General features: G+C 39.1%; 1 protein-coding gene and 1 long non-coding RNA gene across 2 annotated transcripts; one reads left to right on the forward strand and one right to left on the reverse strand.

Annotated features, from left to right (window-relative positions):
* The first annotated feature begins 24 nt into the window (after positions 1–24).
* Positions 25–4,346, forward strand: BTG4 (BTG anti-proliferation factor 4). Its single transcript, XM_017649955.3, has 4 exons — positions 25–309; positions 771–908; positions 1,850–2,048; positions 3,737–4,346. Exons 1-4 carry the CDS (start codon positions 137–139, stop codon positions 3,920–3,922), a joined length of 696 nt encoding a protein of 231 aa, XP_017505444.1. The 5' UTR covers positions 25–136; the 3' UTR covers positions 3,923–4,346.
* On the reverse strand, positions 1,980–24,023 carry LOC118973951 (uncharacterized). The gene is made up of 8 exons (XR_005063506.2): positions 23,711–24,023; positions 20,679–20,765; positions 18,962–19,107; positions 18,327–18,511; positions 15,455–15,574; positions 13,853–13,899; positions 5,814–5,892; positions 1,980–2,111 (listed from the first exon to the last, which is right to left on the reverse strand). It is a non-coding gene; the product is annotated as an uncharacterized lncRNA (long non-coding RNA).
* Between the last annotated feature and the right edge of the window lie 3,914 nt (positions 24,024–27,937).

Raw genomic sequence — 27,937 nt, forward strand, 5'->3', positions numbered from 1 at the left:
TTTATGTTTTAAACTTAAGGTATATAAAATTTCCAAATGGCAATTATGTATTAATAATAAGTTAGAGTCATGTTTCTATTTAATTTCTTTTAACTTTCTTCTAATGGTTGCAGACCTCATAGGTTTTTCTTGAATCATGAGAGATGAAATTGCAACAACTGTTTTCTTTGTCACAAGATTGGTGAAAAAACATGATAAACTTAGTAAACAGCAAATAGAAGACTTTGCAGAAAAGCTGATGACAATCTTGTTTGAAACGTACAGAAGCCACTGGCACTCTGACTGCCCTTCTAAAGGGCAAGCCTTCAGGTGAGAGCTAGTGTTTGGTATAGCAAAGGGGCTAACAAGCAAGCTGTAACCACCGGCGATGATTCTGCTGGTGGTCTGTAAGTAACAAAAATTTTATGGGCTCACATTTATTTGTTGGAATGTGAGCTTGAAGAAAGAAGTGCAGTAAGTGACAGTGTAGTTGAAAACTCTGGAGCAAATCCCCTTATGTGAGGTGTATTAAACAATTCCTAATTTGAGTTTACCATGAATGATAGGCAGTGAGCATTCAGTGAATTGTGTGACTTAGTGATGCAACCCACATGCTGAGTCACTGTGTAAAAAGTCGATGTTTTACTCTTGTAAAACTGTAGGGTTGGGAGGGGTCCGGGAAAGGAGGGGTGAGGTGGGAGCTGTGTTTATTGGAGCAGTTTGCCTACAACATGATTCTCATACTAAGCCCCTGTTGTCATATCATTGTTTTCCTTTTCTTGTTTTTTAAGGTGTATCAGGATAAACAATAATCAGAATAAAGATCCCATTCTAGAAAGGGCTTGTGCTGAAAGTAATGTGGATTTTTCTCACCTGGGACTTCCAAAGGAGATGACCATATGGGTGGATCCCTTTGAAGTGTGCTGTAGGTGAGTGATCTCATTGGAGTTAGTTTGCGTGCTCTGTGATCCCTGGAAACCTGAAGTTGTTCAGTCCGACACATACACCTCTGTGAAAGACAACACTCCAAAGCCCTGTGTTAGCACTGAGGGCACTGGTCAGGATTTTAGATGGAAACTTTGTTAGACAACACAGACTTCCATTAGGAGTGGTTGGAGTGGGAAGCACAAAGATTTTGCTTAGTATTTGAAACTTGACTTTAATCACTCCACACTATTGCCATCTGTGGTACTGTTTCCCCTGAGAGTTTCAGCCCTGGGCAAGTTCACTGTGGTTTTGGTGACCAAGAAATGACAATAGAATGTTCTTAGGGTAAAAGGTTTTATATCCAGCTTTATTCTCCTGGTCATAGGTGGAGCACTAGAATCACGTCTGCATCCAGCAGTCTGCAGGTCCATAATCCACCTGCCTCTGCCTCTGCCTCTGCCCAGAACACCGGGCAGAGCTCTTTGTATAGTAACTCAGTCAATAACAGCTTATTGCCTACAGGTGTGGAAGCAGCAGCCTAGCCGCAGACCAATTACATCATCAAGTAGTTCAGGGTCAAGGGAGGATCCTGGCCAGAAAAACTTCCATTTTCCCCACAAGTATACAACATCTAAGTGTTATAGGCAATGTTACGGGGAAAAGGAGCTAACAACCATCAGGTAATTCAGTCCACTAGTTGAATCAAAAAAACGAATCTTTCTCTTTTTCTGAGTAGTTAATCAAGGTAACTATTACAGCATACCCACTAACTATGACTGTGGTAGGTGAAGGTCATGAAGTCTCTCAGTTTGCTTTGCTGTCAAGCCATTTCGGTTTTTTAAAATAATTTTTTATAAATTAGTGAGTTTCTCCAGAAAAGATTAGAGACAAAACTTGAGAAAAGTAGAATCCCTAATGAATACTTTTTCTTTTTCTGCTTTAGGTATGGTGAGAAAAATCAACCATTTACAATAGCTTCTTTTAAAGGCAGATGTGAGGAAAGGGAACTCTCCCAGCAGATCGGCTGTGCCGTCAGCAGAGCTGCCTCGGGCAGCTCCACCGGTGCTCCCTCGGATGAGGAAAGCTGTGACAAAGAGCCTCGGATGATTCCCAAAGTCAGCAACCCAAAGAGTGTTTACCAGGTAAAGCGTATCCCAGTTCTTCTATGCACTTTATTTTTTCCTAGTCTGAAAAGACTGTATGTACTGCAAAAGCAAAGAAACAAACAAGTAGAAACATGGAAACAAACTGTGAAGATTAAAATCACAGTATTAACATTCTGGAAACTGTTCCTGTTTACTGGGCTGGGTGCTCCGGATCTACCCAGTCTCTGTAGTCCCATTTTTCCATCTAATATTTAAACATATATGTTTCCTTTCACTTATATTCTGTCAGAATTAAATATTAAAATTAGTGGGCTTTTTTACCAACAGAAAATGTCATACTACTTGTAGAAAATTTGGAGTTTTAATGGTCAAAGGTCTGTAATCCCATCACCAGAGAATTTTTCTTCAAAAAAAAAAAAAGTTTTTTAAACAACTCTTAGAAAGATATGCATATCTATATATTGGAAATAGGTTTCATGAAACTTACCCTACTTGATACAATGCCCCTGACACTTCTGTTAAATTAACTTGGTTTCATGACCCACTAACAGTGGCAACCCATAACATGTATATACTTGTTTGCTTTAATCACTTACGTATTAACATGTTAAAACAATTTAAATACTTAACATTTTAGTGTTCATTTGCTTTGATGGCAATTTACTAAGCTAATCTATTATTGATAGTCATCTAGATTGTTTACACACTGTTGTGATATAAAAAGGCTAATAACTTTTATAATAATGTCTGAATTTAAGTTATTTCTGGAGATTTGGGTCTCAGATATGAAATTACGGGGCCATTGGGTATGGACACCCTACTGTTCTTAATACATGACCAAAGTACATCCCAGAAAGTTGTGTTTATCTGTAGTCTGACCAGCTGTATGTGAAACTGTTTTATCACTTTTCCTAAAATATTCTCACTTAAAAATAATTTGCTAAAAATCCTATCTTATGGATAGTAATTTAAGTAGACATTAAACAAAAATCTCCATGTGCCCAAATGTTTTGGGTACTTTCTCATGAATTTTCTCTTCTCACATTTATCATTTGAGGTCCTAATGTATTATTTATTATAGACTCTTCAAATATTAGGAATATTTTAACCCCTTGTTATATTATTGGCAAATATTTCTTTATCTCTAGCTTGTTTAGTTTTTTAAACTGCATATATAGTTTATATAAAATCCTATATGTATTAAAGTTTAAAATTGTGCAGTGAAATATTTGCCCTTAATTGTATTCTTAGTTTAGAAAAATCTTGCATCTATGGATCAAATCTATAGTCAGCTCTTTTAGAGCAATGTCCTTCTGGAGCGTGGCCAGCAAAACACCTCCATTAGTCATCTGGAATGTTTAAAATGAGTATTTCTAGACCTCAGCCTTAGAGATCATGACAAGACAGTGTGGGGTTGGCAGGCATTGAGGTGGGACTGGGGAGAACCCAGCAATACATACAAACTGGGGTAACTGTGCTTTAAAGTAGTTTAGTTGAATCAAAGAATTAATTTTGCTAAAAGATGCAACATGGCTTACTTAATACTTCCCCAAATGCTAGCCAATTTTCCAAAGATGTTAACTTTGATTTCTATTCATTTGTACTTCCTATGCTTTTGAAAGGCTTAGCTTCTGAGTTATGGGTTTGTATTTAGTCCTTAGAGCTAGCTTACTAGTTTACAAAAGATCTTCACATCCCCTTTTCTACCTTTTTTTTGTTTACAGGTTGAAAACTTGCAACAGCCCTTTCAATCTTGGTTCCAAATTCCCCGCAAAATGAATATGACAGCCGTTGGCCATATGAGCCTCCTAGGAAATGCTTATCATGCATTGCATAAGAACCCTAAAGGTCACAGGACTGCTACCATACGCAGGGGGGACAGGTACCACTGGGTGAGCACAAAGCGCTAGTGTGGGGAGGGGCACTCAGTGGGGCAGAGCTCAGAGGAGCAGCTCTATTTTCTCTAACACGAAAATAAGTCTAAGGTTCAGAGGCCCATGAAACAGAAAAAATAACCACATAAGGGGCTAGGGTGCATAATGGTGAATCCTCTCACACAGATCATGACTATGTTCTTACCTGAACTTTTAATTCTTAATTTTATGTGAAGTTTTATGTAACACTAATGAATGTACCCCATAAGTTAATAGAATGAAGATTTTGACTTGTGATAAGATTCAATAAGTTATGAAAAGTAATAATTTAAATAAACATACTGTGTTTTTAATATCTTTCTAGTCCAGGTTTTTGCAAGAAAGTTTTTTTAAAATTTATTTTGGTATCATTAATCTACAATTACATGAGTAACATTATGTTTACTAGGCTTTTCCCATCATCCCATCATCAAGCCCCCCCCACCACATACCCCATTACAGTCACTGTCCATCAGCGTAATAAGATGCTGTAGAATCACTACTTGTCTTCCCCATGCTCCGCCCCTAAATTATGTCTGCTCCCTTTTTCCCTCTTATCCTTCCCTTCCCACCCATCCTCCCCAGTCCCTTTCCCTTTGGTAACTGTTAGTCCATAGTTTGTGTTTCTTCACTAGTTATCAAAAAAAACGTAGAACCTCATTTAGTGAAGCATGATACTCATAATGTAGTATTCTGGTTCTGCTTTATTGCCTGCCATCACTGTTCCATTTCACAAAGCCAATGAGAGCTATTTTAAAGTTGCTGTTTAAGGTACAAAATTCCCTTGTTTGTATATCTTTAAAAATTTGGAACCTGTTAATAGATCTAATTAAGACTTATTTTATAAAAGTGATACATGCTCATTACAGAGAATTCAAGCTCAGTAGAGAAACACCGCCACTAAGAAAAAAAAAATCCATACCATCCAGCCAGAAACCATTATTAACATTAAATGGTGACCATCTTACTAGTCATCCCATGTGTATTACAGCTGTAAGAACTGATACATAGTTTAGTTAGAAAACCATCCTATAGCTGCTACTTGTTAAATATTTGGATTTAATTTTACTTGATTTTATCACAATGAAGAAACCTAAAGTGAAATATTCATAAGCCTTTCTACAACAAAGTATTTTATATCCTGAAAGATTTCTCTAGGGTTTTTCTAAAAAAAAGTAAAGGGAAACATCAGAAAGCTGCAACCATCTTTATATTTTTTTTCAATCTTAGATAGTATTGATTATTTGATGATATGCAAGCTGCAGAAATTAGCATTCATTTTTTTCCTTGTCTCTTATTTTGCATGTCATGTTTAGTGTCAAGGTTTAACATTTACATTCTATCCTAAAAAATTATTCATACACTTGTTTTTTCTCAGTTCCACATTTTAACTGATTCAATACTCACAATAATCTTTTCTTTAAATCAAGTATATTTTGATTCATTTTTGGTTAGCTGCATTTTTTTTTAAAGCAGCTTTCTCACAAATGGCTCGTAGGACTTAAAATCTGTGAGTTCATTTATGCCTGATATTTACCTCTGTCTTCTTATATTTGAAGGACAACTTGACTGAGTATTAAAATCTGAGGTCCTACTTTCTTCCCCTTAGAACTACACAGACATCACACTGACCTAATGTTTTTGCCATTGTAAGTTCCTGTGGAGCGATGAGACCAGCGTGACTGCTCCCACTCCACATCACTCGCCCCATATCCATCCATTTTAGGGACACCAACTCTCTTTATGCTGGGTCATTTTTTAGTCTGTCATAACTTATTTATCTGATTGCTTTATATCTTTCCTTCATCTTTTTTTTTTTAAACCATGATTGTCTTAAACTTTCTTTTTGCCATTTTGATTCTCAGTCCTGCCTAGTTTCTCCTCTTACCTATTCCATAATGATGTTATTTTGAATTTCAGTTAGTGACTTTCTCTGTTGGTGTTGGTCACATGTACAATTTCTTGGACTGGAAAATAAAAAAGAACTCTATAAAATAGTTACTATATGCAAAATATAACATAATTAGCTGTGACAGAAGAATGGATTTCTAAGAACCTTTGCACAGACGGTTTTATTAACAAAGTGTCTCTTGAAGTTTGTGAGATTGGTTTTTAAAAATCTCCCAGCCAACAGAGATGATAAATCTGTGGCACCAAATTACCACTCTTTTACACCAGGCTCATGATGGACATTGCTTATCAGTCACAATATGGTTATTTGGGTGAAGAGATTGCCTCAAAAATCTATGCATGCAGTTCTAGAGATGCCCATTAAAATAAATTGTTCCATGTTGGTACTTGGAGAAATCAGTTTCATTACCATTCTAGGATCTGGCCCAGGGTGGAGCCATCCATGAATGTTAGTGTCCTGGGTAATTCTTTAGAGTTTCTCATGTGGCTCTGAAGCAAAAGTGTAGGGAAAAATACAGTGGACTTTATGTTTTTTACTGTGGTTAAAAGTAGGCAATACAGTTGAAAAGCCTCCCACCCAAAATAAATGAATACTGTATCAGTGTATCAGTATGATAACCAAATTAGATCTTCCTAATTGGCACTTTGAAATTTTCTATGTACTACTATTATTTCTTTAAAAAAAAACTTTTTAAGAGAATTGTAGAAACACATGCAGTTAAGAAATAAAGAGATCCTATGTAACCTTTACCCAGTTTCCACCAAAGGTAACATTTTTCAAATCTATACTGTAATATCACAACTACATACTCATATTGATGTGATCAAGATACAGAGCATTTCCATCACCATAAGGATCCCTCATGCTGCCCTTTTAGAGTCACACCACTTCCCTTCCAATCTCATCCTTTTCTTAACTTCTTGGCAACCACCAATCTCCTCTTTTCTATAATTTTGTGATCTTAAGAATGTTATAAATGGAATCATACTATATATATTGGGATTGACTTTTTTTTTTTAACTAAGCATAGTTCTCTGGAGATTCATCTAGATTGGGTGTATGTAGCAGTACTTTGTTTCTTATTATTGCCGAGTAGTATTCCATTGTATGGATATACCATAATTTGTTAACCATTTACCTGTCAAGGGGTGACAATGGTGTTGTTTCTGCTGGGGAATTAAGAAAAAAGCTGCCATGAACATTTATGTATATAATGTGTAAACAGACTTTTTTCTCTGGGATAAATTTCTGGGTCATATGGTAGATGCATATTTAGTTCTTAAAGAAACTGCCAAACTGTTTTACAAAGTAGCTGTACCATTTTATATTCCCACCACCAATGTATGAGTGATCTAGTTTCTCCATTTCTGTGCCAGCCTTGGGTGTTGTCATTACACATTTATTTGAATGGCTAAAATAAAAAAAAGTCATCTCATTATAGCTTTAATTTACATTTCCCAGATGGCTGGTGATATTGGACATTTTTTCATGTGCTTGTTTACCATCTGTATATCTTCTTGGTGAAATGTCTCTGTGCATATCTTCTGGCCATATTTTTAATGGAGTGTTTGCTTTTTTTATCCTTAATTGAGTTTTCAGAGTTCTTTTATATTTATTATGTATTATATAATATTATATATATTATAAAATATATATATATATAATATATATATATAATATATTATATTATATTAGTAGGTACTGGCCCCTTGTCAGATATATAGTTGAAAGTATTTTATTCCAGGTTGCAGCTTGTATTTTTATCCTCTTAATAGGGTCTTTTTCAGAGTAATAGTTTTTACTTTTAATTATATCTAATTGATTAGTTTTTCCTTTTATGGATTGTGCTTTAGTGTCAAATCTAACATTTATTCTTTGGCCAGCCCTAGATCTGAAAATTTTGTTTTTCTTTTCTTCCTAAAAGTTTTATACTTTTAGACCTAAATGATTCATTTTAAGTTAAATTTTGTGTGAGCTATGAGACTTGGAAGTTTTTTTTTTCTGTGAATATTTACTTACTCTAGCACCATTTGCTGAAAATGTGATTTCTCCTTCATGGAACTGCTTTTGCATTTTTGTGAAAACTCAGACATAAATATATGGATCTGTTTCTGTCTTCTTTGTTCTGTTCTATTGATCTATGTGTTTATTTTTCCACCAATACCACTTGATTATTGTAACTGTATAAGTCTTGAGATTGGGTAGATTGATTCTTCCCAGTTTATTCTTCTTTTAAAAAATGTTTTAGCTATTCTAGTTCCTTTCCTTTCCATAAAAAAACTTCAGAATAATCTTGTCTATACCTGTGAAAAAAAGCTTTATGAGATTTTGAAAGGAATTACTTTAAATTAAAAAAGGATTACTTTAGATCAGTTTGGAGAGAATTGACATCTCTACTATGATGAGTCTTCTAACCCAAGAATACAATATGTCTCTCCATTTATTTAGATTATCTTTGATTTCTTTCATCAACATTTTATAGTTTTTAGCATATAAGTCCTACACAGGTACTTTAGATTTATACCTAAGAATTTCATTTTTTTTAGTAATTATACCTGGTGCTGTGTTTTTTAATTTTGGTATCCATGTGTTCATTGGTAATAAAAATACTTTTTCTGTATCACTTGATATGACTATGTAATATTTCTACTTTAGCCTGTTAGTATGTGGATTACACTGATTTTTATTTGAATATTGACCCACCTTTATATCCATGGAATTAAAGCCCACTTGACTGTGGTGTATAATTCTTTTTATATATTGTTGAATTTTATCTGCTAATATTTTAAGGATTTTTGCATCTATACTTACAATATATGTTGGTCTACAGTTTTCTTTTGTGTACTGTCTTTAATTTTGGCATCAGGGTAATAATATAAATATACTATAAATATATATAAATATACTTTATATCTCAAAAAAATTAGGAAGTGATCCCTCTTTTATTTTCTGGAAGAGGTTTTATATAATTGGTGTTAATTTTGTTTTTAAAGGTTTGGTGGAATTATATGGTAAAACCATCTGGCCCTGGAGTTTTCTTCTTTGGGAGTGTTAAGATTATGAATTAATTTTTTTCTATTGGGGTACATATAATAAAATGTACAAATCTTAGTGTATAACTCAATGAGTTTTGACATGTGTATACACTCATGTCACCATCTCCAAATTAAGATATTAAACATTCTCACTAATTTTCCACCCCTTCGCCTCAGCACACCCCCACCCCATCCCCTATGGCCACCACCAGTCTGTTCTCTGTGTCCATTTGTTTGTTTCCATTTTGTTTGTTTAGTTTTTTATAGATTTCACATGTAAGTGAAATCATATGGTATTTGTCTGTCTCTTATTTCATTTATAATATTCTATAGGCCCATTCACATTGTTGCCAATAGCAAGATTTCATGAATTCAATTTCTATAATAGTCTAATTAAATTATTTCTAAATTAAATAGTTACAGGGCTATTCAAAAGATCCATTTTATATTGTGTGAGTTGTGGTAATTTGTGTTTTTTGAGGAATTGGTCTATTTTACCTGTCAAATTTATGTGTATAGCGTTCTTCACAATCTTCGTTATTATCCTTTTGATGTCTGCAGGGTTTATAGTGATATGCCTGTACATTTGTTCCCGATATTGGTAATTTGTGTCTTCTCTCTCTTTTTTATTGTTAGTCTTGCTAGAGGTTTGTCAATTTTATTTACCTTCCCCAAAAAACAGCTCTTTGTTTTATTGACTCTTTTTTCCCTATTGCTTTTCTCTTTTCAATTTCACTGATTCGACTATTATTTCCTTCCTTCTGCTTCCTTTGGGTTTATTTTGCTCTTCTTTTTCTAAGTTCTTGAGGTGAGACTGAGATTATTTATATGACACTTTTCCTTTTTTCTAGTTTATCCACTTAGTGCCATACATTTCCCTCACAGCAGAATAGAAACCTGAATTCCCTTTATGTCTCGTTATCTTCCTCCATTTATAATATAATTGTATTAAATACTTCCTCTACATATTTAGAGGCACATCAGACAGTGTTATAATTTTTACTTCAACTGCCAAACATAATTTAGAAAAGTCAAGAGGAGAAGGAAAGTCTGTTGTATTTATTCACATTTTGCTTACTATATCTTTCCTTCCTGGTGTTCCAAGACTTTTTCTTTGGTTTCTTTTCTTTTTAGAGAATTTCCTTTAGCGTTTCTTTTAAGGGAGGTTGGCTTGTGACATATTCTTCATTTTCTTCATCTGTGAATGCATTGTTTTTTCTTTTCATTCCTGAAGAATATTTCACTGGATACAGAATTCTGGATTATAGCTCTTTTCTTTCAGCAATAGAAAAATGTTGTGCCACTTATTCCTGGCTTCTGTGGTTTCTAATGAGAAATCTACTGTCATTCAATTTTTTCCCTTGATAGGTAAGGTGTCATTTTTCTCTGGCTGCTTTAAAAAATTTTTTCTTTCTGATTTTACTTTGTAGGAGTTTAATATTGATGTGTCTTTGTGTGGATTTATTTGGGTTTATCCTGTTTGGAATTCACTCAGCAACTTGAACCCATAGTTTTATTCTCTTTCCAAATTTGAGGAGTTTTCAGAGTACTTTTACAACCTGCTTTTTTGAGATTTGGCTGACTTGTATGCTAATGTATGCTGTACTTGATTGTATAGACTTGAGGCTCTACACATTCATCTGTTTACTCTTCTTCCTCTCTATTGTTCAGAGTGAGTAATTTCTTTTCTTCTGTCTAAAAATCCGCAGACTTCCTCCCCCTGTCCCCATCCCCACCATCCCTTTTTTACTGTTGAGCCCATCCAGTGAGCTTTTTATTTTGTTTTTTATATTTTTTCAGTTCTAAAATTTCCATTTGATTCTTCCTTGTCTTCTATCTCTTTGCTGTGACTTTATAATTTCTTGCTGAGACTTTCCATTTATTCATTCATTTCAAGCATGTTTATAATTGCTTGTTCAAACTTTTTATAATGGCTCCTTTAAATCCTGTCATATAATTCTAATATCTTTGTCATCTTGGTATTGGCACCTATTTATTGTCTTTTTTCACTTGGTTTTGTATATCTTCCTGGTTCTTAGTGTGATAAGTGATATATTGATAGAAACCTGTACATTCTTTGTCTTAGCTATTTCCTTTGACACTATTCTAGTGGTGGGGAGCACTGTGTATTGTGTTATTATTCCCTGATGGGAGAGAAAAGTTCAGGTTCCCTATTTGGCCTCCATGATACCTAAGAAAGGGGTTTCTCACACCTGCTGGATAGGTATGGGAATTCCAGCTCCCTACATGGCTTCCAAAAACACTATGTCAAGGGTGGTCTCATTACTGATGGACAGTGGTGAGAATGCTGATTCCCCATGTGGCCGCGGCTGGTGCCATTGCTGCAGGAAGGTGGTGGCGAGGGGACCCATTACTGCTGTATGTCAGTCCAGATAGCTCATGAGGTCTCCACTGACACCATGGGATACAGGGGTGTTCTTACTGCCCTATGGAGGTAGAAAGAAGAAAATTCCCAGCTTTCTGCTCAGTCTTCAGTAACATCAACCAGGAGGAGGTTGGGGGGTGCCTTGCATAGCCAGGCAAAGGTAGAAGTTTAGACTCCCCACTCAAATTTTGCTGGTTTGGGTAGAGCCAGTTTTTTCTGTGTTTGGCTGGAATAAAGCAGTTATTGTTTAAAAGTTTTCTATATTGCTAGGCTGTCCCTTTCTTACTTTTTTGACTGGAGAAAGCAGACTTTGGGGGGCCTTTTACGGTCTGTGCCTATTGGTGTTTATGTGTTGCTGTTTTCTTTATTTCCAAGTCTGGAATAAATGAGGGAAAAAGAGAATCTGTGGAGTGTACTGCCATACCCTGCCTTGAGTTTTTAAATCTCTGGCTGGTCTATTTTCTTCTCTACACTTTTCAGAATCTTATTTGTTTTTGTATATAATGCCCAGGAATTTAAGTTGTACTTAATAGGAGGAGTAGGGAAAAGTATGCCTACTCCATTTTCCTGGAAGCAGAAGTCCATGTATCACTTTTGCAACAAAAAAATATTCTTAAAGCAATTAAGTATTATATTTCTGGGAAAGTTTTTTTCTTAATAGTTGGTATAATATGGCTTCTATGTCTATTGAAGTTTTTTTATTTTTCTGGTCAGTGGGGTGTGCATGTGTGTGTATGTGTATATACACAAGTTAATTCCTTAAAGATAATTAGAATCTCAAAACTTAAAAAGAAACTTGCGGCTGATTCAAATCAGCCATAAATACACATAATGCAATAAAGGGAACATGATTCCTGCCTTGTAATCTGTGTAAACATGTGATCACTAAAAGCCTGAAGCTGTTAGTGTATTAATGAAATCCAATGGAAGGCCCAAAAAGTCCATCCAGAAGTTCACAAGGGTCATGTTTCAGTGGGTGCCCCGCTCAGCCAAGAATGAGGAATAAAAAAGAAAGATCTTTCACTTCTGCTGGACATTTTCTTTGCCACCTTTCTCAGAGGTCCTGGAGTCATGACCTAACTATCCTAAATAGTCTTGTCTGTTTGGTTTAATTAATCTTCACTCTGCTTTCTGGGAAATACATTTCATAATTTATGTGAGTAGCTAAATAAAGTTCTCAAGGGGAACACTCTCTATATTTATCTGATATATTAAACTAAAATTTACCATCTTCTTGAAATACTGGAGAAGACTTTAATCTTATGAATTTGTTATGCATTGATTTGGGTGGGGAGGTGCTTTATTTAAGAATTCCCAGTTCATGAAACAATAGTTGCCTCATAGTCCATTCTTATGGCAACTACCATTTGATGGGTGTCTGTGTTATGAAGGCAGCAGATGATTTTAATTGAGATAGTAACTAATGAAACAGTTTTAAGGCTGACAAATTTGGTGTTTATTCTGCCTGATGGCTAATCTAATGTTTTAAGATGATTAGGTGATCAGGCCCTAACAGCAAAGAAATGATAACTCAAGTGTCAGTGTAAGATGGGAGAAATGGAAGAGTTAGATGTAGTGAGTTGATTCTGAGCAGATCTTCCCTATGGCCTGATCTCAAACTCCTTCTTAAACCTTAATTGTAAATCTTCTTATCTCACAGTCTCATGGTGTTTTTATTTTATTATCCCTAAAGTAATTTGCCATTAGTACTTTGGCAGGATTTAGAGCTAAATCCTCAGCTGTGTAATACATATCTTAATTATGGCAAAAGACCTACAGTGCTAAAAATGTTCCCTCTGAGATGGACACTGAATCCACCCAGGAGCCGAGGAGTTATCATTCATGATCTATCCACATGGCATTTGTTTAAATAGAAGTTTTCTTTACCAGCGTGCCTTCCTTGCATTGTTTAAGACACTCAGTAAAATTGTTTTATTGACAAAAAATCCCTTTTGCTACTCACTTGGAGCACAATAAACAGAATTATCCATGTAAAAAGCAGCTTGAATTGCTGGCATTGGATTCATAATAGGAGGTGGCTTTAGATTTGGAGTTTGTATTTTAAAAAAACTTGTTTGCTCACATTGAATGCATGCAGTAGCTGTATCTCTCCTGAGCAGCTTTCAGATCCACACTGAAATTTCAGCTTCAGATGATTGCTTACCTTTTGAGGTGTTCTAACTGGGGCCTTCAAAGTGAATTTTGCATGTGGCCCATATTTTATGTACTCTCATTTCAGTTCACCCATATTGTGAATATATATCTGACTACTTGGTGTGACTTGGTAACTGATGATTTTAGATAAATCAGCCAGCCTGATGAGTCATAATATATACAAAATTTTTGTTTCTAGAAAGAGATTCAATCAGTATCTTTAAATAGTGAATAATTTAATAAGATATGTTGTCTAATGATCTTTTAGCCACAGTGAAAACATCAGCAAGTTCCTTATCTTCTGTGCCAAATATTAGCCATTGTTATGGTACATATCCAGCTAAGATTCTACATTTATGTGATTTATACATGAATATTCTAGTTATTCCAAAAAATTCTCTTATCAGCATTATGGGATATTGTATTGATGTATTTAATACCTTTTAATCATGCAGACTGAAATGAAATCACCATTTTCTTTCTAGATCTGAAATTGAAACAAGAAGAAACATGTAATTTTATAAAAAGGCATTCTATAGAATGAGGAAAAATCACTGCAGAATAAAGAATTGTACAAATGAATTAAATAGTCAAGCCAATGGAAAATGGGCAAAATACTTGAAAGGGCACTTCACAAGATAGGGTGTTCAAATGGTGTGTCAATACATACACTGTCACAGCAGTCATCAGGGAAGTGTGATTAGAGTCACACAGCCAGAAGAACAGATAAAATGAAGAAGCAAAATACTAAGTACTAATAGAGATGGAGAGTGACCAGAACTCTTATCCACTGCCAGTGGCATTACATATTTATCAGTCACTTTAGAATTTGATTGGTAGTGTTTATTAAAGTTGAACATATCTATACCCTAAGGTCCAGAATTCTAGTTCTAAGTAATACCTGACTAGGTATAGTCACATATAGTCAACAAAAGGTACACAAGACTATTTGTAATAACCACAACAGGGAAAATAGCAAATGTGCCTTAGTACTAGACAGAATAAATTTTGACATATCCACATAATGGAATGTTTTACAGCAAAGAGAATCAACAAACCATAACTACATGCAACAATGTGGATAAACCTCACAAACATGAAGCTGAGCAAAATAAGTGATAAAGTAATTCATATTTTATGATTCTATTTATATAAAACTTATGAATAAACAAAAACTGATGTTTGAAGTCAGATTAGAGGTTACTCTTGGGGGCTAGGTTACTGGAGGGAGGAGACGTGGGTGCTTCTGTGCAGCTAGTAATGTGTTTATTGATCTAGTTGCTTATATGGGAATGTTCACTTGGATAATTCATGAGGTGTACATTTATGACATGTGCACTTTTAAAAGCTCTCTTCCATTTTAATAAAGTTTTAAGAATAAACTTAGACATTGGTGATGACTTTAAATAAAATGGACCGGAGTCAGTGCCCACTTATTTCTCTAGGTTGATAGTTTCTGATCTTGATATCAACATGTTAGGGCACCATTCTACATGAGAAAAATGATATTTGGGGGGTTTCTCTTTGTTATTTATGCACATCCCTTATAAAATATTAGTTTTGGTGATTTGGAACAAAAATAGTTGTGAGTTTTTAAAGATATAACATTTTAAATTCTTGTAATTAAAAAAAAACTTTTATAAAATGTGATAGGTATCATTATAGTGTAGTGGAAGAAACCCTGAACGTGAAGGCAGTGGACCTCAGTTCGAGTATTTTTTGTCCTCTTCCAGCTGGGTGAACTAGAGCAAGTCTGAGTCTCAGTTCCTGCTCTCTAGGATTAATAATTCACCTGCCTGAAGGTAGAGGATTAAACTCTGTGATCTTTTGAGTCCTTTTTAGCTCTGAAGTCTAAGACCTGCCATCTGTTAGTACTGGGAAAGCTCTTAAAGTAATGATGTAACTTATTTATACCACCATTAATTTCCAATCATTTACTCTGTTGACATGTTCAATTATAATATAGCCCCAGACACAATAAAAAGTTTCAAGGTGTATAGCAAAGTTCAATATCAGTGCTATAGATTATAAAGACATCTTACCTTATCTTCACCCCCAAGCTGATCTCTTGGTTTTCCTGGGATTTATTGCTCTGTGGTGAGGATGCTTTTCAGGAAACGTTCCATATTAGTGAAGAGGAGATCTTTGCTTTCCTTAATATACTGCAAAAAGTGTGGAAGACACACTTAATACCTTTGCTTTCATTTCTTTTAAGTACTCTTGGAACTTCTTAGGCATAATATAGACCTGAGAGTATTATGTAAAATTCTGCTTTTAAAATAAAATGAGGCCTCTTCATAGATGGTGGTTGGCAGAGAACTAACAACTGTCTAGCTCCACAACTGTCTCTGTTTTGGGAAAGTTGTTTTTAACAGTACCAAGCCTCAGTTTTCTCATCTGTAAGTTAAGAATAGATGTAGCATCTTCCTTATAAGGGCATGGAAAATATTAAATGAGATAATGCATATAATACTCAGCAGAACATCTGGCACATGGCAAATATATAATCAATGTTTGCTATTATCTGCCTTATTGTTAGCTCTGGTTAGATGGGAATATTTCAGTACATAGTATCAGGGTTCATATAAGCCGGTTCATTAAGTTAGCATAGTGAGAGCCTACTTATGAGCCTGGCACATGGGCTACACCAGGAAACAAACACCTCTGCCCTCATGGAGCTTGCATTTTAATGGGAATAAAAACAATAAACAATCATTATAAGTACATTATGTAATACACTAGAAAGTGATATAGGAGAAAAACACGTAGAGCAGAGTAAGGAGGAGCTGATGAAAGAGGGCTGCAAATTAAGATGGGCTAGTCAGGGTTGCGTCTTTGAGAAGGTCGAACAAAGACATGAAGGAGGCAAAGGAGGAAGACATTCTCCTACTCCTTAGACCAGGGTTTTTCAACTTCAGTGCTACTGACATTTTGGGATGGATAAGTTTTTGTTGTGGAGGTTTTCCTAGGTGTTGTAGTTAGTAGAAGCATCCCATCCTCTGAGCAGAATGATAAAAAATGTCTCCAGACATTGCCATATGTCCTATAGAGGAAGAAATTGATCCTGGTTGACAATTGCTGCCTTAGAGGAAGGAGTGTTGTAGGCAGATGGAACCCTTCAGAGGGGGTGTACCTGGTGTGTTTGAAGAACAGCAAGGAGGAAAGTGTGTTTGGGTGAATGAGAAGAGGAGTAGAGTAGTAGGTGAGGGGGCCAGGAGACAAGGGGACTTGGCTTCTTTGACTTTCACTCTAAATGAATTTGGGGGCCACAGCAGGATTTTTACCAGATCCAATTTTCATTTTAAAAGGCTCATTCTGACTACTGTCATGAGAAGAGACTTCAGAAAGGCACAGCTGGACTCTGGGGGTCCAGGGAGTATTATTGTAATCCAGGCAAGAGATGTTGGTGGCTTGCACAAGCCTGGTAGCAGTGTAGATGATAAGAATAGTCAGATTATGGATATTCTGTGCAGGCAGAGCAACAGGATTTCTGGATGGACTAGTTAGAGGTGTAACAGAGAGAGAGAGAGAGGCTTCAGTGAAGACTTCGGCATGAAAAACTATCCGTTGAGATGAGGAAGGTTTGTAGTGGAGCAGGTTTGAAAAGAAGATTGGTTTGGGGTATGCTGAGTTTGAGATACTTACTAGACATCCAAGTAGAGATGGCTAGTAAGCAGTTAGATCTATGAATTGAGTTAGAGATTGGTTTGGGGATGAGAAAAAAATTGAGAATACTTGACCATCTTTAAAGCTAGAAGACTGGATGAGATTCCCAAGGACAGTGAGTGTAGACAGAGAAGAGATGAGGACAGGACTGAATCCTGGCCCTCCAACATTAAGAGGCCAGGGAGAAGAGGAGAGACAGCAAAGGGTACAGAACAGCCAGAGAGGTAGGAGGAAAACCAGCAGAAGCTGGTGGGGAGCCAAGTGAGGCAGACATATTGAGGAAGAAGTGATCAGGTGTGTCAAATGCTTCCATTACATGAGGAGAGAGAACTGGCCATTCTCTGCTTTGTGGGAGCCGGCGTGACAGAATCCTGTGACCCAGATGGGTGCTGTTGCCGTCACCATCCCAGACCACAGTATGAATCTGTGACTCAGTGACTAATGGAAACTGATTACAGAGCAAAGTATATGAAATGTTTACTTAGGAATCAGGAGATCTAGAAGTCATTTTCAACTTTACCAGTACAAACAACTTCATGATTTGGGGCAAACTGTTTAATCTCTCCTTAAATATGAAATGTGATTAAAAATGTGTACATTACCTGTTTTGTAGGACTGCTGGGTGGATCAAATGAAACTATATATAAACAAGTGCCTTGAAATTGATGAAGTTTTATATAAATATGATAGAGACATGTTTTTGTTTATAACTCAAGAATGAATTGACCTTTAATGGACGATGAGCTTTTCAAGACCACAGATTTAAATTTTATGATATTTTAATACTTAAAAAGATGGATGATAACATTCTTATAAAGGTGCTTTAAATAACACAGTATTAAGAATATCATTGTCAAGTTTGCACAGAAAATAGCACAGTGTAAGTTTGGGTTAATAGGCTACAATTTAGACATCTAAATTTAGTCTGAGTCACAGTGAGTTTTATGGATGGAATTCTGCTTACTTACTGATAATATGTTAGTGGGACATGAGTTAAGTAACTGAGGAGCCATATTTGCAGTTCCCATGACTGAAAGAGCTGGGTACCCATTGTCTGCCCTGTAGAATACAAGATTTAAAAAAATATTGTCATATGTGGTTTGAAAACCAGGCCGATTGTCAAACAAACAGTGATTGGAAGATATCTCAGGATGCCAGAAATGCCTGAAAAGGTCAGATATTGAGGCATTCATTCTGTGAAGTCAGTGTTCATCAATATTAAATGCTGCCAAAGTTCAAGTTCTTTACCTCTTGTGGTGATTCTGGCTTCAAGTGAGACTCACACTCCCTTTCAAGGAGCCACAAAGGCCTTGTTCTCTTGCAGAGATGCACTGCTCTCCCAGCAGTGTGGTGCTCACGCTTTGGTCAGGCCTCCTGTCCTGGGCAGCTGCTGACATTTGCAGTGTGATAGAAAATGCTTCCCTGAAATAGGCCTTCAACCCCGGGTGAAGAGAAAATGAGGGGGGCAGATCAGTTCAATTTTAGGTAATTACTGTTAAAGCTTTAAATAATAGTTGAAAGAAAAATGGGGATTGGTATTTTCATCTTTACTTATTCTCACCATAGGTTATTATTGTCATTAGCAATTCTGGTGAGGTTTTTGTTTGGACAAGGAAATATGCACAGAAAGCTGTGATGTCTTTCTCACAGGAAGACCACTTCTTTCTGAATTTTACAGAGTGGTGAGTGCATTTTGTTACATGCTGCCACAGGAAATTTGATGAGGAAAGTCTCCTCCCTGGCCAGGCAGTAGGTACCAGAGGCAATAATGGGACTTAAGTAGATTTGAAATGTTACAAAGCTTAAAGCATTTATTATCCTGGGGAATGGCATCTGAGTCACAGAGAAGTAGAAGCAAAAAGCTCTGTGCATGTTACACATACCTTGTAAAATGACCTCAGAAAGGCAGCATTGGAGTCTTGGTAGAGGCCCTCGGCAGCAGTGGTGGGCCAGGCAGCAGGTCAGCAGCAGAAGAGAGCTCCCCACACATGCCAAAGACTCTACCGGTGAACAGTGTGTTCTCAGCACTCTGAGTGAAAAAATAGTGCCTCTTTCTTTTTCTAGTTTCATATGCTCTGAAATAACTTCTGGAATCATGAAGTCAGAGACTCCTTGAGCTTAATGGAAATTTACTGAAGGGATGATTCAGATGACAAGGGAAAAGCTGTTTTAGTTCAACTTTCTGAATAAATCATTTTCTCCACTGTCTCCCAATTTGTCTGCTACCCTCATCTTTCAGAAAATAAACTATTGGAAATTCAGAGCAAGTTTACTCATGTGTGTCTGGTTTTTATCAGTATCTTCCAATCACTGTTTCTTTTTAAGTAGTATTTCTCAAACTTCAGTGTGAATGAAAATCACAAGGGAGTGAATCTATTTTGGGGGACCATCCCAGAATTTCTGGTTCTGTGCATTTTAGCTGGGGTCACAGCATCTCCATTTTTACTGAGCTCCCCAGATGGTTGATACATGAGGTCCAAGGGCTGCAGTTTGAGAATCATTGCCAAAGAGAGCTCTCAGGCTTTCTTTGTCTGGTATGCCTTTATTATAATCAAGTTCTCAAATCTCCCGTCTTGCCTAATTGATTTGAAATAACTCCCTTGTTCACTTTCTTTAGAGGAAATACATTGACATGGAAAACCCTTAGGTGATTTAGAATCAGTGAGATTTGTCCCTGGAACTGGTTATGGTTGGCAACGCAGAATAGTGGTTAAAAAATTAGGCTGGTGGTCAAATACACCTGGATTTGAGTTTCGGCCTTTGCTAGCACTATGTTCTTGGGCAAATTATGTGGCTTCTGTGGGCCTCAATTTCCTAATTCATAAAATATAGATAACAAGAGTACCCACCACATAGGGCTGGGTTGCTGTAAGCTGTAAGTGAGATAATGCAGGTAAGGAACATGGCCAATACTGGACACACAGTTCTCAATGAATCCTGAGTTTGTTTCCCCATCAGTAAAATGGGATTAAATTCTTGCCTGTTTCATAGATTGCTTTGAGGATCAAGTGAAATAATGCTTGGATGGTACTATAGGTGAGTAATTTTTGGTCTTATTATTTAAATCCCCTAACAAATCACAGTCAAATAGAAACCATTTCCTAGTCCTCACACAGTGATTAGCAGTTCTTCCAATGTACTGGCATCAGTGTTTAAGGTCTTTGTATACTGGCTTAGAATTACCACCAAGACACTGCCTACCTACATATTTGAGGAAATTCCAGGACAGGAATATGTTAGATCCCTTTCAGTAGAAAGATGCTGATTGTGCAGGATTTCCTGAAGCTGGAACCATGACTCAAGGAAAATACCAGTCTGAAAGCATTAACTTTGATAATGACAGAGATTCACTAATGGGCACAAAGCCATTATGATTCTTTAGGCACAAGCCAGGACATATTCATTTCACTAATTAGAGAAAGCTCTTACATGGTGATGTTTATTATGCCTTAGCTAAATGACTGATTTCTTACTAAAGGAGGAATAAAATATGTCAGGACTTGAGATAGAAAAATGTCTTATGACATTTATTCTTTCTGCTTCTATCTTATTAGACCCTAGAATTCTACAAACTTGAATCTGGGACTGAAATTGCAGCACCTGATAGAAGAAGGAAACTTGGAAGGGATTGTCTGAAGCTTCCATGTCAGGAAGATGAGAAGCAATCTGCAGGGTGATTTCTGGAGTCTGAAAAGAATAAAAAATAAAACTGAAAACAAAAACCATCCCTCTGCTAAAAAACTCTCATGCAGCTCAGCTACATAGCACCAACCAAATTAATGGGATATAAATGCACTGGAACATCTATTTAAATTTATTTATTTAAAATAAATTTAAAAATAGGATAGGTAGATACAGAAAAGAGGAAGGAGTATTTATGTATTTGATATTTACGCTAACTACAAGAATTAATTTACTACTTTTTCTAAAAGTGGTAGGCTGTGTACAGAGTTGCGGTCAGGCGCGAGGGCCCTGGAACCGTGGCACCCGGATTCTGAGCTGGCTCCACTCTTCTGGTTGTGTGATCCTGGGTAAGTAACTCAATCAATTTGTATCATTCCTCCTCAATTGTAAATGAGAAAAAATAGGATGTATGTCATAGGGTATTTGTGAAGATTCAGTGAGTTAATTCATATAAATTAGTAGAACATTTTCTGGCATGTACAACGTGCTTAATACATTTTACTTAATATTACTATCATTTGAGAGATTAAACTTTAGATGGGTAAAATGACTTCTATCAGTTCCTTTAAATAAGAGACTAGAAAGTTCCCTGTTCAGGTGCTTAATCCTAGGGAATACCCCGCACCTCTAAGCCTCCTCCCTGATTGCCCTGATTTTCTTGGCTTCATGGATGGCTGCTCCGCGTCAAGGCCAGAGGGCAGACTGACCTAAAGCTGGGGGATAAGCAGGTCCAGGACGGAGAGGCCGTACTGGTAAACCACAAACTCCCTGGCAGAAAGGTCTGTGGATTGTACCATTAGCAGCTCTTTCTTCTGCATTATCTGAGGTTTTGGGAGATTCTGCAAAAAGCTTTTTGAAACTATAGAGATCAAGAGAAAACAATAATCATTTCACTGACTTTTCTGTATGATAATATATATTAATAAAAGCAGTAACAATGACAGTATAATTCATCTCAGCAAAAGGCGCATTTGCATCGGTCCTTCCATTCATCCATCTTCCTATGCTTTGCATGCATTGTGCCTCAGGCTTTCCTGCCAGTCTTCATGGAAAAGCAACTGAATCTCAGTCAATAGACACGGAGGTGCCAGAATAACAGAATGAGGTTCCAGAAAAGATAGCAACAGATTTCCTTCTATTGTTCCACAGGGTTGTTTGGAGCATGAGTGACTTATGCAGAACAGTGTCTGGTACACACTAAGCACACAGCAAATGTTAGCTGTGTTAACAATCTTACTTCCCCACAAAATTGTCTCTGATGGTTGGTCTGTAAACATTTTCTATTGTCTTTTCATTCCTAAGAGGGCAAAAAAGGCTTGGGTAGCATATTATAGGGAAGAATGCTGAACTAGCACTCAGAAGACCTGAGTTCTGGTCTGGGTTTAAGACCCTGGGAAAGTTCACTTAACTTCTTTGGCATCAGTTCTCTCACCTAATTTTTAAAAGAAGAAGTTAATAATCTCCCATTGTCTTACAGAATTAGAGTTTGCTATACTACAGGTAATCCAGACAATGTATATAAAATTGCTTTCAACATTATAAGTCAATATAATTATAAGACAATTATGGTTGAAATAGTGGTGGGAACTCTCAAAGGAGGGCCACCTCTGCCCATATTCTTTTTAGTTTCCCCCAAAGGGAGACATAATTAATACTAAGATTGGTCAAGTTCTGGGGTCAGCAAACTTTTTCTGTAAAGGGTCAGAAAGTAAATATTTTAGGCTTTGCCAGCCATGAGGCAAAGGTGGGGTTCAAATTTAGTGTTCCCTCTTATTATGGTAGAAGTGTCCTCATTCTCCTACAAAGCCTTCCCTTGCTTCTTTGATCTGCCTTCCTGGGAACTCACAAGAATATGCTGCATGCCTTTTGCACAGTCTTTATAGTGTTGGAAAATTTTTCTTCTGGGGAAAAAAATTAAGAGCACAGGCTCTGGGGTAAGACTCCTTGGAATTGAATTCCAACTGAACTCCTCATTAGCAGTATTTTTCTGACTACTTGATCTATTGAGAGGCTTGTTTCTTTATCTATAAAATGAGTAACAGTACATTTTTCATGATTTGTTGTAAAGATTACATAAGCTAACATATCCAGAGGTTCAGAATAGCACATGACATATTATAAAGTACTCCACAGAAATGTTATTCTTCTTTGACTTTTTTTTCAGTCATTTATAAATGTGAAGCCCTTCTTAGCTTGTGGGCTGTACACAGACAGACAGCAGTCTGGTTGGCCTGTAGGCCGCAGTTTGCTGACTCCTGCTCACATTTAGGGATGTTCATGGCTCTGAGCTTACCGGTGGCCTGCATTATGGCCAATTGAGAAGTATAGACTCATTTCCTATGAATCCTCTTCCACTTGGGAGATGGGTGAGTTGAAACAGACCTGACTCTTCAGGCAGGCTGGCCACATTCTCTTTTGACTTTCGGTTTCAAGGGGTGGTGTTGGTGAAGTGACTGGGAGTCCCTTTTGGGGCAAGATCTCTCTCATGGTCTCCTCTTTCTCTCTGTGTCTCCTCACACTTCTTCAGGAATTCCCCTTTTGGAATCAGTCAAGTTATTATTACCGTAAGACTTTGATTACTATTTATTATTCCTTATATGGAAAAACCCTTCGGGAATTTTAGGATGGTGATGGGGAGAAAAAGATGTCTGGTAACATGGAATCATGGCTTTCCTGGTTCCTAGGGGTTATGCCACTGAATACTTCTAGTGCAGCATGATAATTCTCAACAGGGGCCCCCAGGGAAAGGAGGTTACCGCATCCTGAAACTCAATGGTGAGGTGCGGATGGGAGGGCATGGGAGGCCTCGATTACTTTCCTCAATGACCTTCTTTCTCTTTCCTCCTGCTTCTGTCCCAGCCCATCCACTGCTCTTTGGATTCACCTATCACTGGATATTACATTGTCCTGAAGAGCCACACCTGATGGTATGGAAGGATGTGCCCTACCTCCTAGGACAGTTCCAGATGTGTGGGCTCTGATGCCTGCTCTGCCACGGTCACGTCTCCTCCTCCTGCACCCGTGGCCAGTCAACTGCTTGCCTGAGCTTTTCCTTTGCCTCTCCTAACCTCTGCAGGACTTTCTGTATGCCCAGCATCACCTGTGCCTCTTATTCCCACTCTTCTTTGTTTGCTGCAAGGGGCAGAGAAAAGGGCCACATGACATTGGCTACCTCTGGCATAGGGAGAAGACACGGTGTGTTGGAGACAGGGGAAGTCTGGGAGACGAGCACATTCAGAGGGCAGGAGCGACTGCCCGTGGGGCGGCTGTGGGTGTGGGCACCCTCCCAGGGAATTCCTGCACTGGGGACAGGCCCAGGGGCTGCCCTCCCACCTTGAGAGAGCAGGCCCCACCCTGGGCCCCGCTCAGTGCTCGGGTCCCTGGCTCACCCTCCATCTCCGGCAGGCGGCCAGCCTCTGGCACAGCACCGGTCTCTGGGGCAGCTCTCAGCTGCACAGGACAGGAAGCCCAGAGACATGGGCCATGCACGGGGGGGCTGGGCCGGGTCCCTCGCACTGGCCCCTCCTTCTTCTGCTCCATCCTGCCGGGACAGTCAGGAGTGACCGGAATCTACTGCCTGGGGCTGGGGAGTCTTCGGGCTGTCAGCCCTGAGACGGGATCTGTTTGAGCAGTCAACTGGGGAGACAGGGGCTCCACATTTCCAGAAGGAACCTGTGCATGTGGGCAGATGGTGGGAGGGGGCCATGGACTCGTGCCTCTGGGGCTCACCTGCTGCCCAGCGTCTCTGCCCTGATGAGATGGAGAGAGGAGCTCCTGGCGCAGGTTCCCTAGGTGCTCTATGAGCTGGACCTCTTCCTGTTCTCGGTGGTGCCAGTACTGCTCCCGGGCTCTTAGCCCCTTCTCCGGGATGTCCAGCTACAACATCCAGCTTGTTTGGGGCTCATATACTTTTCCCCACAACCTGGGGTCTGGCTGAAGATCCCCAAAGTTTCTCAAGACACGGGCTTCCCCCACCTCTGGGCATCCATGACTAAGCTTGAAGAGGCATCTCTGACTTGGTTGTAGATGGAAAAATGATAACCATGCACCTTCTTCAAGCTCCCAGTCCCCTACTCCCTCCTTCTCACACTGGGAACCCCCAAGAGTCACATATCCACTGCCCCCACCTTTCCCCTGGGAGGCCACAGGGAAGGGCATGTGGCAGTGGGACATCACCTCTTCATATTCATCTGTGAAACTATCAGTTGGGGCTAAAATTTAAAATCTTGACTTCTGATAAGAATCTTTTATAACATTTCCATCTTTGCTTCTGAACCTGTAACCAGGCTGAGAATGTACCGGAGCACCTAAATCATTTTCACTTTCGTGGGGACGTGCCAGCAGCTGAATCACTGCACTAACCTCCTGACGGGGCTTCCTGCTCCGGTCTGGCCCTGTTCTCATCTATCCTCTGCCAGAGGGAACTTTCTAGAATGCTGATTACATACACATGCACATAATTATAAAAATGTCTGGAAGAAGATCTGCCAACCTGTTAATAGCGGCTGAGTTTGGTGGGAGAGGCTGGAAGAGAGGTGAGTAGTGGCGTCTGGGTAGGGGAGCTCCATGGGGACCGGTGGTGGATGAAATGAGAAGAACAGGAGGGGGAAGGAGTTTGAGCTGCTTCTTTACATACATTAGAAAATGTATGATTATGAGTAATTAATTTTCTTTTTCTATTGTTCCAAATTTTCTAAATTTAAGTATTAAAAATATTCATACCTGATCATATCACATACCTGCTTGGACTTCAGTGGCTCCAATGGCTTCCATGACATGTCACATTTCCTGCCCGTAGCCCAGCATTTGAGGCTGCTTGTGGTCTGCGTCCTGCCTTCCCCGCCGGCCCCACCCTCTGCCTTTGCCCCCTGCCCTCCTCGTCCTCCTGGAGCACTCGGGCTCTTGCACCTGCCAGCTTTGCCTTGTCCCCTGAGGTCTTTCACTGACTCCATCAGGTTCCAGCCCAAGTGTTGCCTCCTTAGAGAAGCCTTCCTTAAACTTTCCTCCATGTGACAGATGCCCCTCCTCTGTCCTCCTGTAACACCTTATAAACCATGGTCGGCGTTGAAGCCCATGGCTGGCCAGCTTCCTGAGGATAGGAGCCCTGCCCAGATGTCTTAGCAACTCAACACTTTGCCAGTGTCTGAAACCTATAAGATACTTGATATGCAGTTGCTGAATGAATGAAGCAATGAATTAACTCCTCCTCTGTACCAGACCAGGATCTCTCACTCCCCACGGCAGAGCCTCCAGCACCTGGACAATGGGCACCACTACTCTGGCAGAGGGATCTGCTTCAGCAGCAACGACAGGACCAGGTTCCCCAGTCAAGGTGTCTATGGCATGAGCCCCAACTGAGATTGGGACAAGATCTGTGGGATGACAAGCCCATCGCTGGCTTTAGTAAGCAGAGATGTGAGAAAGAAAGGAGGGCCAGTCATGGGAAGAAAGAGACATGTCTGGAAGGGAGTCAAAGGAGCCCTTCGACCCCTTTCACCCTTTGAGGGGCTCCGAGCCAGGTCAGAAGGCTTCCTGGGGCTGAGGACCCAGAGATGAGGGGATAGTGAGCCCCTGTAGTGTTGGTCTTTGAAAGGACCTAATTTTCTCAATGGGTGATAAATGACCTGAGGTCCTGGGGTTCTGGAATCTCTAAGCACGTTTAGTTTCAGTCTCAGCAGCCCTAGTGGGAGCATCAGAATGATCCCATTCTTTGGCTCATGGGTGAAAGTACTGGGGACACCATCCTGGGCTTCGCAGGGATTTCCCTCCTGGGGCTAAGTTACATTGCTGATCTCCCTTGGGCTTTCACAGACCCCAAGTTCTCTCCTACCTTTGCTGTTGGCATCTTCCATTGAGCCTGCCCGGGGCATGGCATCCCCAGAATTTCCATCACTCTTCATGCCTGGGATGGGCACCATGAGCCCTGAGCCCACAGGGTCTGAGATCTCCATCCCATACAGGACCGGGACCCACAGCTCTGTGCCGGGTAGCACATCATTCCTAACAAAGGGGCAGGGAGCACAGTGAAGAGGAGTTGAGGGTTAAGTGCCACACCAAGGGTTTTTCTAGGCTCCGAGGGCCCTGCCCTTCACCAGAGAGGCTTCCCTGCAGAGATTGTACTTGTTTCCTTTGGGACCCAGCTTAGCATTTTGAATTCAGAAGGGAAGAATCAAGTGGCATCAGGAATTTTGGGAAACTGAGAACAATTTCCAGGCCACACTAAAAAGGTGGAAGAAAAGGGGACAAATATTCTTGGGCACCTACCATGTACTAGAGTTTGACCTAAGAACTCAATATAAATTACATTCGATTCAGTTCTAGAACTCAGTCTCTCAAGGATGTACTATTTTAGGGGTTTAATAACTTGCCCAACATCAGACAGTTAGTAAATGGTGGCACAGGCCCTCAAACTAAGGTCAGTTTTGACTCCAAACCCTGGCTCTTTTTTGTCACACCATGGACAGAAGCTTCTAGAAAGAGTGAGTGATAGACCCTCCAGGAAGATACCAATTGTACTTTCTTTCCCTGCCTTTCCTTGCATTGGTGCTGTGGCAGAGTTAAGGGGTCAGGTGGGCTCCTTTTCTTTGTTTACTAATGGGGAGTTGAAGGTGCTGCAGGAACAAAAGTGAGAAGATAGCTGGGACTCAGGAGGCTCAGGCTCTAGGCCTGGCTGTGCAGCTAACTGGCTGTGGGACCCTGGGTGGGGTAGGCCCTTAACTCCCTGTAGATTCTTCAATTATAAAACAGGTGTCTTACATGGTATGGTGTTTAGAGGTCCTGTGAAATAGCAAGTGAATATATACCTTGCAAATATAAAGTGTGTAAGACCCAGTGGAATTGACAAAAGATGAAAGGACAGAGGTTAAAAGCCAAGCATTCATGAGGTCAGGCATGAAGACATTGAGTCCCTTCTCTCCCCACTTGGTCACAAGTATGCATGACCAGTGGGGCTGTAGTCCTGTGTCTGAGTTGACAGGCTGAGGACCTGGTCATTCTGGGCCTGGAATTTCAGGGTGTGAGAGCCTTAGCTCAGGCTGGCATGTATCCATCCTCTGCCACTAGCCTTGATGCCACGTGCTGTCTCCAGCTGTCTCTCCAGTCTCTGAGCCTGCTGCAGGATGTGGTGCAGACTCAAGGCTGGTGCCTATCTCCTGTCCTTGATGGGAGCCTCCAGG

Source organism: Manis javanica, chromosome 6 (assembly GCF_040802235.1).
Source record: "Manis javanica isolate MJ-LG chromosome 6, MJ_LKY, whole genome shotgun sequence".
Taxonomy (NCBI): Eukaryota; Metazoa; Chordata; class Mammalia; order Pholidota; family Manidae; genus Manis; species Manis javanica.

Excerpts from the sequence above, each read along its gene's own strand:
- BTG4 (XM_017649955.3), top strand. The coding sequence starts at position 137 with ATGAGAGATGAAATTGCAACAACTGTTTTCTTTGTCACAAGATTGGTG. Across the intron at positions 310-770 it reads TCTAAAGGGCAAGCCTTCAG|GTGTATCAGGATAAACAATA; the intron begins GTGAGAGCTAGT and ends TTGTTTTTTAAG. Across the intron at positions 909-1,849 it reads CCCTTTGAAGTGTGCTGTAG|GTATGGTGAGAAAAATCAAC; the intron begins GTGAGTGATCTC and ends TTTCTGCTTTAG.